At 37.9% G+C, this 18,127-nt stretch overlaps 1 protein-coding gene across 1 annotated transcript in view; it reads right to left on the reverse strand.

Annotated features, from left to right (window-relative positions):
* Positions 1-474: 474 nt before the first annotated feature.
* Positions 475-18,127, reverse strand: part of LOC115230720 — a gene marked incomplete at its 3' end in the record, with an annotated part of 45,227 nt that continues 27,574 nt past the window's right edge. The window contains exons 9-15 of the mRNA XM_029800857.2: positions 17,137-17,391; positions 15,368-15,593; positions 13,419-13,626; positions 8,006-11,305; positions 3,909-4,235; positions 2,404-2,569; positions 475-717 (exon numbers count right to left, since the gene is read on the reverse strand). Coding sequence (XP_029656717.1) covers positions 475-717; positions 2,404-2,569; positions 3,909-4,235; positions 8,006-11,305; positions 13,419-13,626; positions 15,368-15,593; positions 17,137-17,391 — 4,725 coding nt within the window. The remainder of the gene's footprint in view (positions 718-2,403; positions 2,570-3,908; positions 4,236-8,005; positions 11,306-13,418; positions 13,627-15,367; positions 15,594-17,136; positions 17,392-18,127) is intronic.

The following is an 18,127-nucleotide window of genomic DNA, read 5'->3' on the forward strand; positions in this document are numbered from 1 at the left end:
TGGATAGATAGATAGATAGATGGATGTGCAGATGGACAGGGAGACAGACAGTTAGACAGATAGATGGATTGATAATTAGATAGATAAATAGATAGATAGATAGATAGAGAGAGATACATACATAAATAGACAGCGAGATGGATTGGCAGATGAACAGACAGACACATAGATCACTAGACAGACCAACAGATCAAGAGAAAGATCAATAGACAGACAAACAGACAGACAGAAAGATAAGTTTTTTTATTGGCCACACAGAGCTGCACACAGATGGGACAAGTTACAAGGTAGAGCTTTTCTTTTGGGGGATGAAAAAAAAAAAGGTGGCGTAGGTTTTCGATCAAAAGGGATCGTAAAAGGGAAAAAGGAAAAAAAGAAACAAAAGAAAAGAAAAAAGAAAAAAGAAGAAAAAAGAGGAAAAAAGGGAAGAGGAAAAAAACCGATCAATATGGATTGATTGATAGAAAGACAGACCATTTGAGAGAGGAACAGACAGGTAGATAGGTGGATCAATAAAAAGATATATAGTGGGGACATTTACCATCAGATAATCTGTCATATCTGGCCTCCATTTGATGTTAGAGTGCAAAATCTCATTATTGAGACGGAACTGCATATCAACGTCTGTCCGATCAGTTTTGGCTTGAGATGCTTTCACTATGAACAGTTTATCACTCATCACATTTGCATCGATCAGGTACGACTTAGCAGGGTCTTCTGAAAGGTGATAATAATGGTAAAGACATAAAAGATATATATAAAAAGGGATATTTGTTCATCTTTATATATAAAAGTAAGGTTGTGTGCTGTCTGTCTCCTACGATTTAGATTCCTAACTACTCCCACATTTTGCGGTGCAGTTTAATCAAAACCGGATATCTTATAGTCGTGATTCATATCGAGCCCTTCTGGGTATTGGCGCGTGTCTACGATGAGTCCACGATTTAAAAAAAATTTTACCATCAATTTTTCCCATTTTTAATGCATTTTCGGCATATATAAGGGAAGTAATTCTCTAAAAATTTATTATTAAATCTCAGAACGTAAAAGGCTACAGTAACACCCACCCCTTTGTGGTTAGCCATATTGAGATGGCTATTATACTTTACATCTCTAAAAATGCTTATATAGTTATTTCCCTTACAAACCCGAGCAACGCCGGGCGATACTGCTAGTTTGTTATAAATCTTGAATTATGCTTGCACTGATGATTAAAATTATGAAATCACATGGACTGCAGCTAAATTCTGTTTTTAAATGACTTGCTTCGAGAGTTGCATTCGGTACGATGTGTTTATTTGTTTTGGTAGTTTTCACTTTATATAGCCACCACATGTGTTTTTCCACTAAAATATTTTTTACCCTATATCCATATCTATCTATCTATCTGTCTGTCTGTCTGTCTGTCTGTCTGTCTGTCTGTCTGTCTGTCTGTCTATCTATCTGTTTATCTATCCTATCTATCTATCTATCTATCTATCTATCTATCTATCTATCTATTTATCTATCTATCTATCTATTTATCTATCTATTTATCTATCTATCTATCTATCTGTTTATCTATCCTATCTATCTATCTATCTATCTATATATCTATCTATCTATCTATCTATCTATCTATCTATCTATCTATCTATCTATCTATCTGTCTATCTATCTGTTTATCTATCCTATCTATCTATCTATCTATCTATCTATCTATCTATATATCTATCTATCTATCTATCTATCTATCTATCTATCTATCTGTTTATCTATCCTATCTATCTATCTATCTATCTATCTATCTATCTATCTATCTATCTATCTATCTATCTATCTGTTTATCTATCCTATCCTATCTATCTATCTATCTATCTATCTATCTATCTATCTATCTATCTATCTATCTATCTATCTATCTATCTATCTATCTATCTATATATCTATATATATATATATATAATTAATCAATATAGGGTGGCAAAAAATTTCGCAGAATTTTTTTGCCACCAGCGGCCTAGTGGGAAAAAATTTAAATAGTCATAGACCATTTATAAATTCAACAGCAAAATCAAGGAACGGCCATAATAGGAACGGCCATTAATTAATTAATGTTGTTTTGCGGTTGAAGCCTTGGCTGTTATTTCTAGTGGGTGAATGGCCTATTATGGCCGTTCCTTGATTTTGCTATATATATATATATATATAGATAGATAGATAGATACATATAGATACACAAGACATGTTTCAGTTTTATTATGACTTTTTTTTTATTAAAGTATGTTATTTACCAAACTTGGTGAATAGGTCATTTGAGGGTGTATGGTGGGGGATGGGGTGGGGTTTGATGCTCAAGATGACTTTTGGTCGACATGGCTGTGGGAAAACAGAAGAGGAATTTCCTAAGAACGTACGACTTACGTTTGTCATAATCAATCTTCATTTTCATGCTCTTCCTCGAAGGGGAGATGATCATGTAGCTTTCCATGGTGCTCTGGTCCCCTTCTCTCTTAACGAACGAGAACTCGTAATCCTTGTCCATTCTTGTGTTGAAGATCCACCAGACATTCTTCAGCGGACTCCGCATCTGGAAGAAAAACAAAGTAAACGAGAATCAGTAAACGAGAGGCGCAAGAGTGGCTGTGTGGTAAGTAGCTTGCTTACCAACCACATGATTCCGGGTTCAGTCCCACTGCGTGGCACCTTGGGTAAGTGTCTTCTACTATAGCCCCAGGCTGACCAATGCCTTGTGAGTGGATTTGGTAGACGGAAACTGAAAGAAGCCTGTCGTATATATGTATATATATATATATATATATGTATGTGTGTGTGTGTTTGTGTGTCTGTGTTTGTCCCCCTAGCATTGCTTGACAACCGATGCTGGTGTGTTTACGTCCCCATCACTTAGCGGTTTGGCAAAAGAGACCGATAGAATAAGTACTGGGCTTACAAAAATAAGTCCTGGGTCGATTTGCTCGATTAAAGGCGGTGCTCCAGCACGGCTGCAGTCAAATGACTGAAACAAGTAAAAGAGTAAAAGAGGGTTGCCATCCTCCTCCTCCCCCCTTCCTCCTCCTCCTCCTCCTTTCCCCCTGCTCCCCTCCTCCTTTCTCCTCCTCCTCCCTTCCCCCTCCTCCTCCTCCGCTTCTGCATCATCGTCATCTTCATCATCATCATTGGCATCATCATTATCATCATCACCATTGTTGTCACCATCATCATCTTCAGCATCATCATCATCTCATCACTATCATCATCATTGTCATCATACTCATCATTGTCATCTTCTTTACTCACAAGTGGCCAAATTACTCACCAAGGTTAAAATCACATCTTACCAGGGATCAAATCTTTAATCATTAGGGTTAATCATTAGTCACCGGGGTTAATCATTAATCTCCAGGTGTCAAAATTGTACTCATCAAAAATCAAACATTACTCACCAAGGGTCAAACTATGTCTTACCAGTGATCAAATCATTAACCACTAGGATTAATCATTAATCACTGGGTTTAATCATTACTCACCAAGGGTCAAAACCATCAGGGATTAAACATTATTCACCTATGGTCAAAATTTGTCTTCCTAGAGATCATTCATTAATCACTGTGGTTAATCCTTAATCACTAGTATTAATCATTACTCAGCAGGGGTCAAAACCTTACTTGTCAGGGATCAGAAGTACTCAGAAAGTGTCAAAATCTTTCTTTCTAGGGATGAAATCATTAATCACAAGGGTTAATCATTAATCATATGAGTTACTCATTATTCATCAGAGTCCAAATATTACTCACCAGGGACCAAACATTAAACATCGTAATTCAAATGTCAAAACATCAATAATCAGAAATGAAAACATTAATCCCTTGCATCAATCATTACTCACCAACAGAGGTGGGAGTTAGTGACAAGCATTCATTACTCACCGTTATATTGAATTCCCGAGCCATAGGGTTGTAGTTGCCATTCAATGCAAACGTTCGCTCATCACCGCGGGCAGAGATGTATGAAAATTCAATCCCCAAGTTGGCTGGACTTAGGGCCCGTAGCTCCAGGTTCACACCATATTTGAGTAGGGGTCGATTGGCTGATACAAACAGCCGATATCCGCCACCATACCTGGTGTTCTCCCTCATAAGTCCAAACGCCATTTCTGCGGATTTCTTCGGATCGTGATCAATGTTGATAATGGATTTCACATAAAACAGCTTATCAGTACGGCCCCAGGTCACGTCGTTGGTCCACTGGATTATCTAGGGACCAGACAGAAGGAAAGAGAAAGAAAAAAATAGGATATATAATTTATATATAAAAGCGAGGTTGTGTGCTGTCTGTCTCCTACGATTTAGATTCCTAACTACTCCACCAGATCCTGTATTTTCTACCTTCCTTGGTCTCATTAGTGATGGACACTCAACCAATAGAGATAGCAGCAATCTGTCCCTACTAGAGATATCTTTATATATAAAAGTAAGGTTGTGTGTCTGTCTACTCCGATTTAGATTCCTAACTACTCCCACATTTTGCGATGCAGTTTAACCAAAACCGGGTATCTTATAGTCGTGATTCATATCGAGCCCTTCTGGGTATTAGCGCGCGTCTATGATGAGTCTACGATTTTAAAAATAATTTACCATCATTTTCCCCCATTTTTAATGCATTTTTTTCGCTATTATATAAGGGAAGTAACTCTCTAAAAATGTATTATTAAATCTCAGAACGTAAAAAGCTACATTACCCCCCCCCCCTTGTGGTTAGCCATATTGAGATGGCTATTATACTTTACATCTCTAAAAATGCTTATATAGTTATTTCCCTTACAAACCCGAGCAACGCCGGGCGATACTGCTAGTAATATATATAGGTATATATGTATGTATGTGTGTGTTGTGGGTATTGTGTGTGTGTATGTGTGTGTGTGTGTGTGTCTGCGTTTGCCATATTCTGAACGCCTTACTTCCCTGGGCATGGATACATTGAAACTCCGACGTCTGGTAGCTGACTTGGCAGACACCCATAAAATTATCAACCATCTTACAAACAATAACTCTGAGCACCTTTTCGAACTCCAACCGTCTAACACCCGGACATATTTACAAGTCAGAAAAAGAAAACAGCACAGCTCCCATGACTTTCGGAAACATTTTTTCACGCTGAGAGTTGCTGAAGCATGGAACAGACTGCCGGCATCAGTTGTTAGTTATTGGAGCACTGCATCCTTCAAAACTTCCATGCTTCCTGAGATTCACACCAACACTACACCTGATTTTCTCCCCTCCATACACACACAAGCATGTATCTGACTCATACACTGTTCACTCCCCAGACATTTGTACATTACTGCATATGCAGACACCCATAAAATTATCAACCATCTTACAAACAATAACTCTGAGCACCTTTTCAAACTCCACCCGTCTAACACCCGTGGATATGTTTACAAAGTCAGAAAACAGCACAGCTCCCATGACTTTAGGAAACATTTTTTCACGCTGAGAGTTGCTGAAGCATGGAACAGACTGCCGGCATCAGTTGTTAGTTATTGGAGCACTGCATCCTTCAAAACTTCCATGCTTCCTGAGATTCACCACACTACACCTGATTTTTCCCCTCCATACACACACAAGCATGTATCTGACTCATACACTGTTCAAACCCAGACATTTGTACATTACTGCATATGCAGACACCCATAAAATTATCAACCATCTTACAAACAATAACTCTGAGCACCTTTTCAAACTCCACCCGTCTAACACCCGTGGATATGTTTACAAAGTCAGAAAACAGCACAGCTCCCATGACTTTAGGAAACATTTTTTCACGCTGAGAGTTGCTGAAGCATGGAACAGACTGCCGGCATCAGTTGTTAGTTATTGGAGCACTGCATCCTTCAAAACTTCCATGCTTCCTGAGATTCACCAACACTACACCTGATTTTCTCCCCTCCATACACACACAAGCATGTATCTGACTCATACACTGTTCACTTCCCAGACATTTGTACATTACTGCATATGCAGACACCCATAAAATTATCAACCATCTTACAAACAATAACTCTGAGCACCTTTTCAAACTCCACCCGTCTAACACCCGTGGATATGTTTACAAAGTCAGAAAACAGCACAGCTCCCATGACTTTAGGAAACATTTTTTCACGCTGAGAGTTGCTGAAGCATGGAACAGACTGCCGGCATCAGTTGTTAGTTGTTAGAGCACTGCATCCTTCAAAACTTCCATGCTTCCTGAGATTCGCCAACACTACACCTGATTTTCTCCCCTCCATACACACGCAAGCATGTATCTGACTCATACACTGTTCACTTTCCAGACATTTGTACATTACTGCATGTACTTTATATGCACTTTCTGACAAGTTGTGGTGCACCTGAGCACTGTATACAATAATTTCATTATTATTATTATTATTATTTTATTATTATATATATATATTTATTTATAAAAATTTTTTGCGTAATGAGATAAAAAACCAAGGCTGTGTAGATATTAGAACATTTATAGATAGAAGGTCTTACAGCTGTTTCCAGGATATTTATTAATTATATCCCTTCATCGGAGGGATGTGTGTGTATATGTGTGTGTGTATATATATATGTATATATATATATATATATATGTGTGTGTTTGTATATGTATATATACATGTGTGTGTATATATGTCTAATAAATTGTATTTAAGACAAACCTCTGCTGATGATTTATAGATGTCTATGTAAGTAAAATTACATATTACATTAGTAATGAAACAATTGTTCAGGGTCAATCTATTTATTTGTTATGTTTCACTTTCCTTCCGTTAAATATAATGTTATTTCTACTTGGAAACATCTTTTCTGTCGCTATACTAACGGAGCTATTTTTAGCACTAGAGCTATCCACATAGTGGTAACTCTCTAATAATTTATGTATAAATTTGTATTATCTCCCTAGTTTTTTGTGCTAAGCCACTTGGTGTTAAATTAATGGTATTATTAAATTAATATCAATTTTTCACCCTCATTTATAAATTTATATATATATATACACAAAAATAAGCAACAAGAATGAATCCGGTAATTTTGTACAATTGTTTCATACTACAACATTTTATTAAAAGCTGTAAATATTACAGCAGATTTACAGCTTTTAATAAAAGGTTGTAGTGCAAAACAATTGTACCAAATTACCGGAGTCATTCTTGTTGCTTATTTTTTATTATAATCACCCCGCATATTTTTATGGGTAACACCATAAAAAATTCTGGTGCATCTAAATTAAGTGCCATATTCATTTGAATCTAAATTGTTGCTGAACTTATATATATATATATATATATATATAGCACCGCCTCGTCTGGCTTCCGTGCCGATGGCACATAAAATACACCAATCTGACCGTGGCCGTTGCCAGCCTCGCCTGGCACCTGTGCAGGTGGCACGTAAAAAGCACCCACTACACTCACGGAGTGGTTGGCGTTAGGAAGGGCATCCAGCTGTAGAAACACTGCCAGATAAGACTGGAGCCTGGTGCAGCCTTCTGGCTTCCCAGATCCCCGGTCGAACCGTCCAACCCATGCTAGCAGGGAGAACGGACGTTAAACGATGATGATGATGATGATGACACACACACACAAACACATATATACACACACACACAAACACACATATATATATTATCCTTTGTGCTTGACCCTTCTCTTTGTGTTTTCAACAACTAGCCACAAGGCTTTTCTCTCTCCACTTTGGAGAGAGGGTATTAGCCAGAGTGGGATGCTAGTGGTGGTGGCGGTAGTGGTGGAAGTGGTGGTGGTGGGGGTTGTGAAAGTGGTGATGGTAGTAGCGGGGATAGTGGTGGTAGCAGTGGTGGTGATGGTGGTGGTGATGGTGGTGGTGATGGTGGCAGTGTTGGTGAAGATAATAGTGGTGATAGTGATGGTAGTAGTGTTGGTGTTAGTAGCGGTGGTGGTTGTGTTGGTAACAGGACAGATTTGCTTCAAATAAAACCCAAAGAATCACCTCACCTTTTTCGCTGGCATAAGATTGATCGCAACATCCGAACTAAAAGAACCGTCACGCTTCATGGTATGAATAGTCAGCATCAATTTCTTGTTGTCGTCTCGATCCGCATCCCATAGGAAGGCCACCATAAACGGTCGCGTTGTCTTGGTGTCATCGAAGCCTACTACGAATTTCAAGATTCGCTGAGGATAGAAAATTTTGAGGTAAACCTCCCGTCGGATGCCACCGATGGCAAAAGTGATCTTTTTGTCCTTTTCAATGTCCCAGTGGATGTTTGTCAGTATCTGTGCCATTTCTCTGGAAGTTTTCATTTCAACAGAGAAACCAAAACTGCGAGCAGGGTGGTTGATTGTCACTTCAAGCTTCTTCATGTTGTATTTATTGAGGAACTGAATATCAGCGACAAATTTACTGATTTTATCATCTTTGTCCCAGTTGCATTTGATTTTGGCAAGATACTTATCTTTTAGGGATTTCAACTCGATTTCATATTCCATTCTGTGGTAGACAAACGAAGCAGAAAAGCTGGAACTGACTTGTTTGAAGTTGGCGTCGAAAACTTTCCCAGGCATCACTTCCTCAGGGAGTTCCACATGGAGACTCCCAATCCTTTCAGGCATATCTGGATCAAGTCTTACCTTGAAGATGTACTTCTTCGATTTGTTCTCACGGGTCACGACCACGTCTGCCTTGTACATGGGTTGCAAGGCGGTGCTTATATCTATTGTGAACTCTGGGACATTGTTAGCATTTTTCACATTCAAACCAAGCAAACTGTTGTTATCGTTAACTTTCTTATGGAAATATTTCACTGTTCTTTTATTGCTCCATGGGGTTTTGACGATGAGTTTCAAATCGGTTGATTCGATGCTCATGTCATTGATCTCCACACTGATGTTGAAGTCGTAAGGAGTGTTTAACTTTATGATGAAAACTTCACGCTTGGCCATTATCTCAAAATTGATCTCCTTCACATCATATTTGAGGTTGACAGAAAACTGGGTAAACAGCTGATCCAGATAGTGCGTGAGTTTCACTTCTCCTGATCCGGTGACAGACAAAATATCAAAAGAACTGACAAGTGACATTTCCAAAAAGTTTCTGAAAGAGACCGATATATCTGTCTGTATAAAATGCTTACTATATGAGGCCCTGAATTTGAAATCCCCCTTTTTATTTTTGCCCATTCCACCACTAAAATTCACTTTGAATTCCTTAAACGGTGGTAAAGAGGCAGTGAATTTCATGTCAAATCGTAATTCCGCCTTCTGGAAAGTAATTACATAAGGAACATCGTTGTATATTAGTTTCATTTCTATGTCAATTTTATTTTTATAGTCGTGTTCCATATTCAATGAGAAGCTGTGACTTGGAGTTGGAGTGGAAACCGTAACAAGAAGATTCGTGAAATATTTCCCTTTAGTTATGAATTCATACTTCTCACCATCTACCTTAGCAAATGCTTCAATCTGCAAATGGTTTTTCTCTTTTGATTTAGAAAGTACTCTAGATGAGATCAAGTGTTGCAAACTAAAGCCAAATTGATCGAGTTCTGAGATCTGCTTTGTTGATCCTTTCACATGGATCATGAGGTCCCCAACAGGATCAAATTCATAGTTGCCAGATATGGATACCACATCGAACCCATTTCTGTTAACCTTGACACTCATAGATTTTTTAAACCAGTCACTACCTTCCAATGATGCCACAGTATTTATTTTGGTACCAAATATATTCATTTTGCTGGTTATCTTGTCAACGTCTTTCTTCTTTCGATAGACTAAATGCGTGAAGAAGTTATTCAGATATTGATGATTGGTGGTTATTTGCAACTTGGCATCTAATGATTTTGATGCTTCGAATTTCAAAGAACTTTCAATTGTTATATTTGCAACTGATTTATCAACTCTTCTCAGTAAAATTTCAGAATGAAGTGTTTTCCGTCTTGACAGCTTGACATCTGTAGTAATGGTGAGGACTTCCCCAGTGAACAAAGCCATTTCAGTCTTAAGAAAAACATCATCCTGTTTATGTTTGTACAACTGACTAAGAGAAACGATCAGTTTATCATTGTAATGGACACTAAATTTTCCATCTATGTTGTCTTTGACTCTGGTTAACACAAATTCAGTTTTTCCTTTGTGATGTTCCTTCTGCATTTTCATATCAAAATTTCCCTTTATTATAGTTTTGTCTGATTTTTTCACGACAGAATACATTGAGTTGAAAATATCTTTGTTGCCTACTGTTAACTGAGCTGTACCATTAGAAAAGAAATTAAAATTTCTCGGGTCATGAACTGCCCGAATATCCGATTGCATTCGAAAATTATTAGCGTTATACATAAAGTCAAACTGGAAGTTTTTCACAGTTTCTTTTTCCAGTGAAGTTTTGAGCCGAAAATTAACTTGTTTCGCTTTCATTTCAGCTAAAAACTTAAACATTTTCTTGTTATTAACCAGTTTATAATGAGCCAAAATCTTCTCTCCTTTCATGACTCGAGTCTCTGTGTACTCAGCATTTAATGTATTATAATACCATTTCCAAGTTGCCAAACTATAGAAGTCTTTGAATTTCATTTCATATTTCATTGCAAATGAATCATGCATATAAGTGACAGTGCAACTGTAGGTAATATGTTCGAAACCCTCCCAAGGCAGGAACAATTCGAGTGTTGCCACAGCAGAAGTGCTACCACTTGTCTTGAACAAAGAACGGTTAATCTTCACCTTTACTTCCTTTGATGGAGCCCAGCCAACCAAAAAGCTAGCATCGACGGATTCGTGTTTCAAAGAAATATCTCCATCGAAAGCATAACTATGCTGATCCTTTGATATTGCACCTGCCTCTGCCATAAAGGCACCACCAAGCTTGTAACGTGTCTCAGCGAAAGCAACGGAACAGTCAAGTTTAATCTGCTTCCGATTCGGCAATAACAGGCTGTTCTTTATGGAAATCACTCCACCCTCATTCTGCATGTACTTAGTTTCGAAGTTAACCTCTTTTCCGTCAAACCAGTTCACGGACAACGTGTTCTCGTAGTTACGAAGATGTTCTTTCTTCAATTGGTTACTGATGGTCATTTTCTGCTTCAGATGTGTCACCTCTAAAACTGTTTTACAACCTTTCATTCCTCCGATTCCGCCGTACTTTTTGGCGTCTCCTTCTCTCTGAACATTGTGCTTGAAGTTCAGCTTGATGCTTTTGCTGCTGGCGTACATAATCTTCATCGTGCTGGCTATGTTGTTCAGAAGAAAATTGTCTTGGTGGTTGTGATCTAGATCCAACTCAAAATCGAGATCCTTTAAAATTAAGAACAAAAAAGTATTATTAACATAATAATAATAATAATAATAATAATAATAATAATAATAATAATAATAATACTGGTGCCTTAAAAAAAAAAATTTTTTTTAATTAAAAAAATAAAAATCAAGATCCTTTAGAATTAAAAACAAAAAAGTATTATTAACATAATAATAATAATAATAATACTGTTGCCTTAGAAAAAAAAAATTAAAAAAATAAAAATCAAGATCCTTTAAAAATAAAGAACCAAAAAGTATTATTAACATACTAATAATAATAATAATAATAATAATAATAATAATAATAATTAGAGATAGACATACAAGAAACAGGCACAGAAAAAGCTAAGCGCATGAAAACCCGTGCAAAATCTGCGGCCTTAGATATTCTGAATGATAAATGGCAAGAAAAATCTCTCTATGGCAAATACCCAAAGAGAGCGAATAATGCAGATGTTGACAAAGCCCTGATCCATCAATGGCTAATGGCCTCTGGCTTAAAATCTGAAACAGAGGGGTTTATCATAGCAGCTCAAGATCAATGCCTACCAACAAGAAACTACCAGGCCAACATATTAAAGATCAGAAGCAGTCCAACGTGTCGTGTATGCCAGCAACAAAATGAAACCATTGACCATGTGGTCTCCAAGTGCAGTCTTCTAGCGCCTACAGAGTATCTCAACAGACACGATAGAGCTGCACAATATATTCACTGGGTAATTTGCAAAAACCTGGACTTGCCCCATTATAAAAACTGATGGGAACACAATCCACCCCCAGTGCTTGAAAATGACCACATCTCACTCCTTTGGAACTTTGCCATTCAAACTGACAGAAAGATAGATGCAAATAGGCCAGACATCATATTGAAAGACTTCAGACAAAAATCATGCCTCCTCATTGATATGACTGTCCCAACCAACATAAATGTATCTGTCAAGACCTATCAAAAACTGAGCAAGTATAAAGATCTTGAAATAGAAATCAGCAAAATGTGGAACCTCAAGACTAAAACAATACCTGTTGTCATAGGTGCCCTGGAAATGATAGCAAAAGGGGCTGATTGCTACCTAACTCAGATACCAGGAAACCCCAAAATGGCAGAAATTCAAAAGATAGTGCTCTTGGGAACTGCCCATATTCTACACAAAATACTTTCTATGTAATCTCAAGTTTTAAAACAAACATGATTTTTTTATGGTTTTTTAAACATTCACTAGTACAACACTAAGTACAAAACCAAATATATGACACCCTAGGCATAACACCAACATGAATTTCTAACTTGTTGTCTCTTGAGATCTCTGGGTGAGGTTTGGAGCCAACTTGTACAAATATAAAGCAAAAGTCAAACATAGAATAATAATAATAATAATGATAATAATAATAATAATAATAGTAACTAATAATAATACTGATAATAATAATAATAATAATAATTATAATAATAATAATAATAATAATAATCCTTTCTACTATAGGCACAAGCCCCTAGATTTGTGGGGTGAGGACTAGTTGATTACATCGACCTCACTGTTTCACTGGTCCTTAATTTATTAACTTGAAAGGATGAAAGGCTCGCCACCATCATGTGATATACAATCCAATACCCACAGTAGCAAAGGCAAAAAAGGATACATAAAAATAAAAAAAAAAACTTGGCTGTGTGGTAAGTAGCCAGTTTACCAAACACATAGTTCCAGGTTCAGTCCCACTGCGTGACACCTTGGGCAAGTGTCTTCTACTATAGCCTCGGGGCGACCAAAGCCTTGTGAGTGGATTTGGTAGACAGAAACTGAAAGAAGCCCGTCGTATATATGTATGTATATATATATATATATATATATATATATATGTGTGTGTGTGTGTGTGTGTTTTTATGTTTGTGTTTGTCTCCCCAACATCGCTTCACAACCGATGCTGGTGTATTTATGTCCCCGTCACTTAGCGGTTCGGCAAAAAAGACCGATAGAATAAGTACTGGGCTTACATAAGAATAAGTCCCGGGGTCGAGTTGCTCGATTAAAGGCGGTGCTCCAGCATGGCCGCAGTCAAATGACTGAAACAAGTAAAATTTTTTTAAAAATTTAAATAAATAAAAACTTACCCTTTTTTCGTCTTTAATTTTCATATAATAATTAAGGGTCTTTTCTTTGCTAGCAAAGTCATGATTGACAATAACCTGTGTCTGTAGAATTTCTGGGTTCTTTTTCCCAAGATGTATGTCCATTGCTGTTTCAATGCGTTTGCTATTTCTGTTGAATTTACCAATAATGAGTACATTTCTTTTGGGACTCATTTGACTCGTAAAACTCCTACAACAGAGAAAGTTATTGGTGGTGGTCATGGTTGAGGTAGTGTTTAAAAAAAGAAGAGCATTAACACCAATGGAGAAGTTCTTAAGTAGATAGGGCCGAAAATGTCGCTAGAAGCTAGGATCACCAAGCATAGATTGGCATATTTCGGTCATATTATGCGGAGAGAATCCCTGGAGAAGGACATCATGCTTGGAATGGTCAGTGGGAAGAGAGGAAGAGGCCGACCAATGGAGAAGTTCTTAAGCAGATCAGGCCGAAAATGTCGCTAGAAGCTAGGATCACCAAGCATAGATTGGCATATTTCGGTCATATTATGCGGAGAAAATCCCTGGAGAAGGACATCATGCTTGGAATGGTCAGTGGCAAGAGAGGAAGAGGCTGACCAATGGAGAAGTTCTTAAGCAGATAAGGCCGAAAATGTCGCTAGAAGCTAGGATCACCAAGCATAGATTGGCATATTTTGGTCATATTATGCGGAGAAAATCCCTGGAGAAGGACATCATGCTTGGAATGGTCAGTGGCAAGAGAGGAAGAGGCCGACGAAGAACCCGCTGGCTTGACACCATCAAGAGTGATATCGGAATGAACATAGCCAATCTGAAAGAAGCAGCCCAGGACAGAACTGGACTGGAGGACACTGATCCAACGAGTGACCGAGAGTCGACTTCGACTGAGCGGATAGATGGATGAGATTAAAGATTAGCATTAGTATTAACTAGTATTCATTTTATTGGTCCTAAAAAGATGAAAGGCAAAGTTGACCGCCCTCAGCCGAATTTGAACTCAGAACATAAAGGCCAATGAAATGTTTTTTAAGCATTTTGCCTGACATGCTAAGGAATCTGCCAACTTACTGCTTTAGTAGCAATACTACTACAAAGCAGTGAGCTGGTAGAAATGTAGTAGTAAACGCTGGTAGTACTTATTTAATCGACCCCGAAAGGATGAAAGGCAAAGTCGACCTCGGCAGAATTTGAACTCAGAACGTAACGGCAGAAGAAATACCTATTTCTTTACTACCCACAAGGGGCTAAACACAGAGGGGACAAACAAGGACAGACAAACGGATTAAGTCAATTACATCGCCCTCAGTGCATAACTGGTACTTATTTAATCGACCCCGAAAACTAAAAGAAGAAAATTAAAAAAATATCCCATAGATTAGGCACAGGAGTGGCTGTGTGGTAAGTAGCTTGCTAACCAACCACATGGTTCCGGGTTCAGTCCCACTGCATGGCATTTTGGGCAAGTGTCTTCTGCTATAGCCTCGGGCCGACCAAAGCCTTGTGAGTGGATTTGGTAGACGGAAACTGAAAGAAGCCTGTCGTATATATGTATATATATATATATATATGCGTGTGTGTGCTTGTGTGTCTGTGTTTGTCCCCCTAGCATTGCTTGACAACCGATGCTGGTGTGTTTATGTCCCCGTCACTTAGCGGTTCGACAAAAGAGACCGATAGAATAAGTACTGGGCTTACAAAAGAATAAGTCTCGGGGTCGATTTGCTCGACTAAAAGGCGGTGCTCCAGCAAGGCCACAGTCAAAGGACTGAAACAAGTAAAAGAGTATAGATTGACCATGTATCACATGGAATCTAGGGTTGCTCTCGTTGGAAAGTTTTGCATCAAAGATAAGCTGGAGACCCTGTAAAGGTTCAAAGGGGGTCAAGGGTTGCCCTTTCCTCTTGACTAAAAGTTAAAAGAAAAAAAAAGACAAACGACAATAAGAAACTCACAAATTGGCTCTGTATCTCATGGCATCAGGGTTGCTCTCGTCCCGAAGCTTTGCATCGAAGGTGACCTTGTCCTTGTGTTTGTATAGCACGTAGTTGCATTCTAAGTGTGCACCAAAGTATGCACTTTTGAGTTGCACGTTGCCCTTGCCTTTCAGTGTCAGCTTTGGAGATTTGAGGTTAAACTTGAGGATGTTCTCCATTTTCTTCTTGTTGAAGATTGCCAGAGCTGAAAGAAAAGTGGAAAAAGAGAAAACGGAGGTGATGAGGCAAAGTGCAATACAGGTGCAATACAGGTGCAATACAGGTGAAGTCAACTCCCCAAGTCATACAGACCCGTAGATTAATTGCTAATAATTTTCTCATTGATGATGTGGGGACAAACACAGATACACACATACATATATATATATATACTAGCAGTATCGCCCGGCGTTGCTCGGGTTTGTAAGGGAAATAACTATAAAGCATTTTTAGAGAGTTATAGCCAAAAAATAGCAAAAAAAATGGGGGGAAAATGATGGTAAATTTTTTTTTTGAGAGTTAAAAAGGTCGAGTTGCGTCCCCTAGACGGTCTGTGGTTTGTGCTTCTGATTCTCGACCCCATGTCGAATTTATTGATTTTTTTTCAGAACTGGGGGAACTTTTCAAAATTTTCGCTGCATTAGTTTTGAATTATGACATTAGGCTATGTGTGTGTCAAGTTTCATCAGAATCGGTTGAAAGCCATGGTCAGGGTGAGGGTACAACCTGACAGACACACAGACACACACACACAGACAAACTGCCGTTTATATATAGAGAGAGATATAATTATAAATGGAGGGAAATACGAATTCACTTCTCTATATAAATGTGGATATGCTGATTTGCTTCTGTATGTTCCGATGTCGCTTGGTCGGAAATATAAGGGGTAAGATTTCCTAGCATTTCTAGATTTATTTATCGGAATATTATGTCGATGAAGGAAATGAATCTTATGATTCTAATCCAGAAACGTGCGTCCATAATTGACCGAGGACTGTTTGATTTCATTATTTTTCTTCTTTTCTTGCCATATGTGAGTTATAAATATTGTTGTCTGTGGAGACATATTTTTGTAGTAAAAGGGAATAGCAGTCCTCTGGCTGCTATTTCTAAAATTTTCAGTATGTGGTCAAGTAACTTGTTGCAAAGACCCTTATTGTTATAATTATATAAACTTTTACCGAATATGGTCCTTTTCCATACCGAAGTGCTACAAGGTGAAATTTGTTGATTTTATTAAATTATTTATAATTCCCCCTTTATCTGTATATATATATATATACTCTTTTACTCTTTTAGTTGTTTCAGTCATTTGACTGCGGCCATGCTGGAGCACCGCCTTTAGTCGAGCAAATCGACCCCGGGACTTATTCTTTGTAAGCCCAGTACTTATTCTATCGGTCTCTTTTGCCGAACCGCTAAGTGACGGGGACGTAAACACACTAGCATCGGTTGTCAAGCAATGCTAGAGGGACAAACACAGACACACAAACATATACACACACACATACATATATATATATATATATATATATATACATATATGCGACAGGCTTCTTTCAGTTTCCGTCTACCAAATCCACTCACAAGGCTTTGGTCGGCCCGAGGCTATAGCAGAAGACACTTGCCCAAGATGCCACGCAGTGGGACTGAACCCAGAACCATGTCGTTGGTAGGCAAGCTACTTACCACACAGCCACTCCTGCGCCTATATATATTGTTGTACAAAAAATGGAACTACTTACCAGACGCTTGAACTTTGCTCGTGAAGACATTTTCAACTCCAAATACAAAACCCATTTTCACTCCAGGATTGTAGGTTACTTGTGAGCTCAGTTTGATGGGTTCTCTGGATGGAAGCATGATGCCCACCCGTCCTGAATATACGGTCCCTCGTCCTTTTGGCGTTGCAGCAAAATTCGTGTCGGCTGAGTATCGTTTCTCATTTAGACGTAAGCTAATGAACGATCTGTAATTCTTCTTGACTCTTTCAGCGGAAACTGCAAGAGGAAAGTAAAAATGGATACACAACTTATAAATTCGGCCAATATTTACAAAAGTGGTAGCTAAATATCTAATGATCGGATTGTGAAATATATAAACGTGTTTGTGTGTGTGTGTGTGTGTGTGTGCGTGTGTGTATAGATGTATACATTCATACATGCTTGCATAAGTTCATGCATGCATACGCAGACACACACCACACACACACACACACTTACTTACATACATACAATCATATATATGCCTGCCGACATATATATGCACACACACACACACATACACACAAACACACACACACAAACACACACACATACACACACAACACACATACACACACATATATGCCAGCATGGAAAGTGGACATTAAATGAAGATGATGATGATGATGATATATATATACACTCATCTATTTAATATATATATATTATATTATATATATATAAATAGATGAGTGTATTTTTACCTTGTTAGCAATTAACACGGAAAAAAAAAAATAAATAGTTACCAGGGCAGCAAAAATCTCACTTTTTTCACTTTCCTGAGGAGAAGATTGCATTGTTTATACCATTTATTCTTTTGAATAGTATCAGTGGAATTTTTGAAACATGTGTCGAAAGTAAAAATATTTGATTACACCTGCGTTAACTCCATTTTTTATTCATATATATATATATATATAATATATATATATATATATATATATATAATATATATGTGATCTCTTAAGCACCA

The sequence above is a fragment of the Octopus sinensis genome, unplaced genomic scaffold (genome assembly GCF_006345805.1).
Source record: "Octopus sinensis unplaced genomic scaffold, ASM634580v1 Contig16201, whole genome shotgun sequence".
NCBI lineage: Eukaryota > Metazoa > Mollusca > Cephalopoda > Octopoda > Octopodidae > Octopus > Octopus sinensis.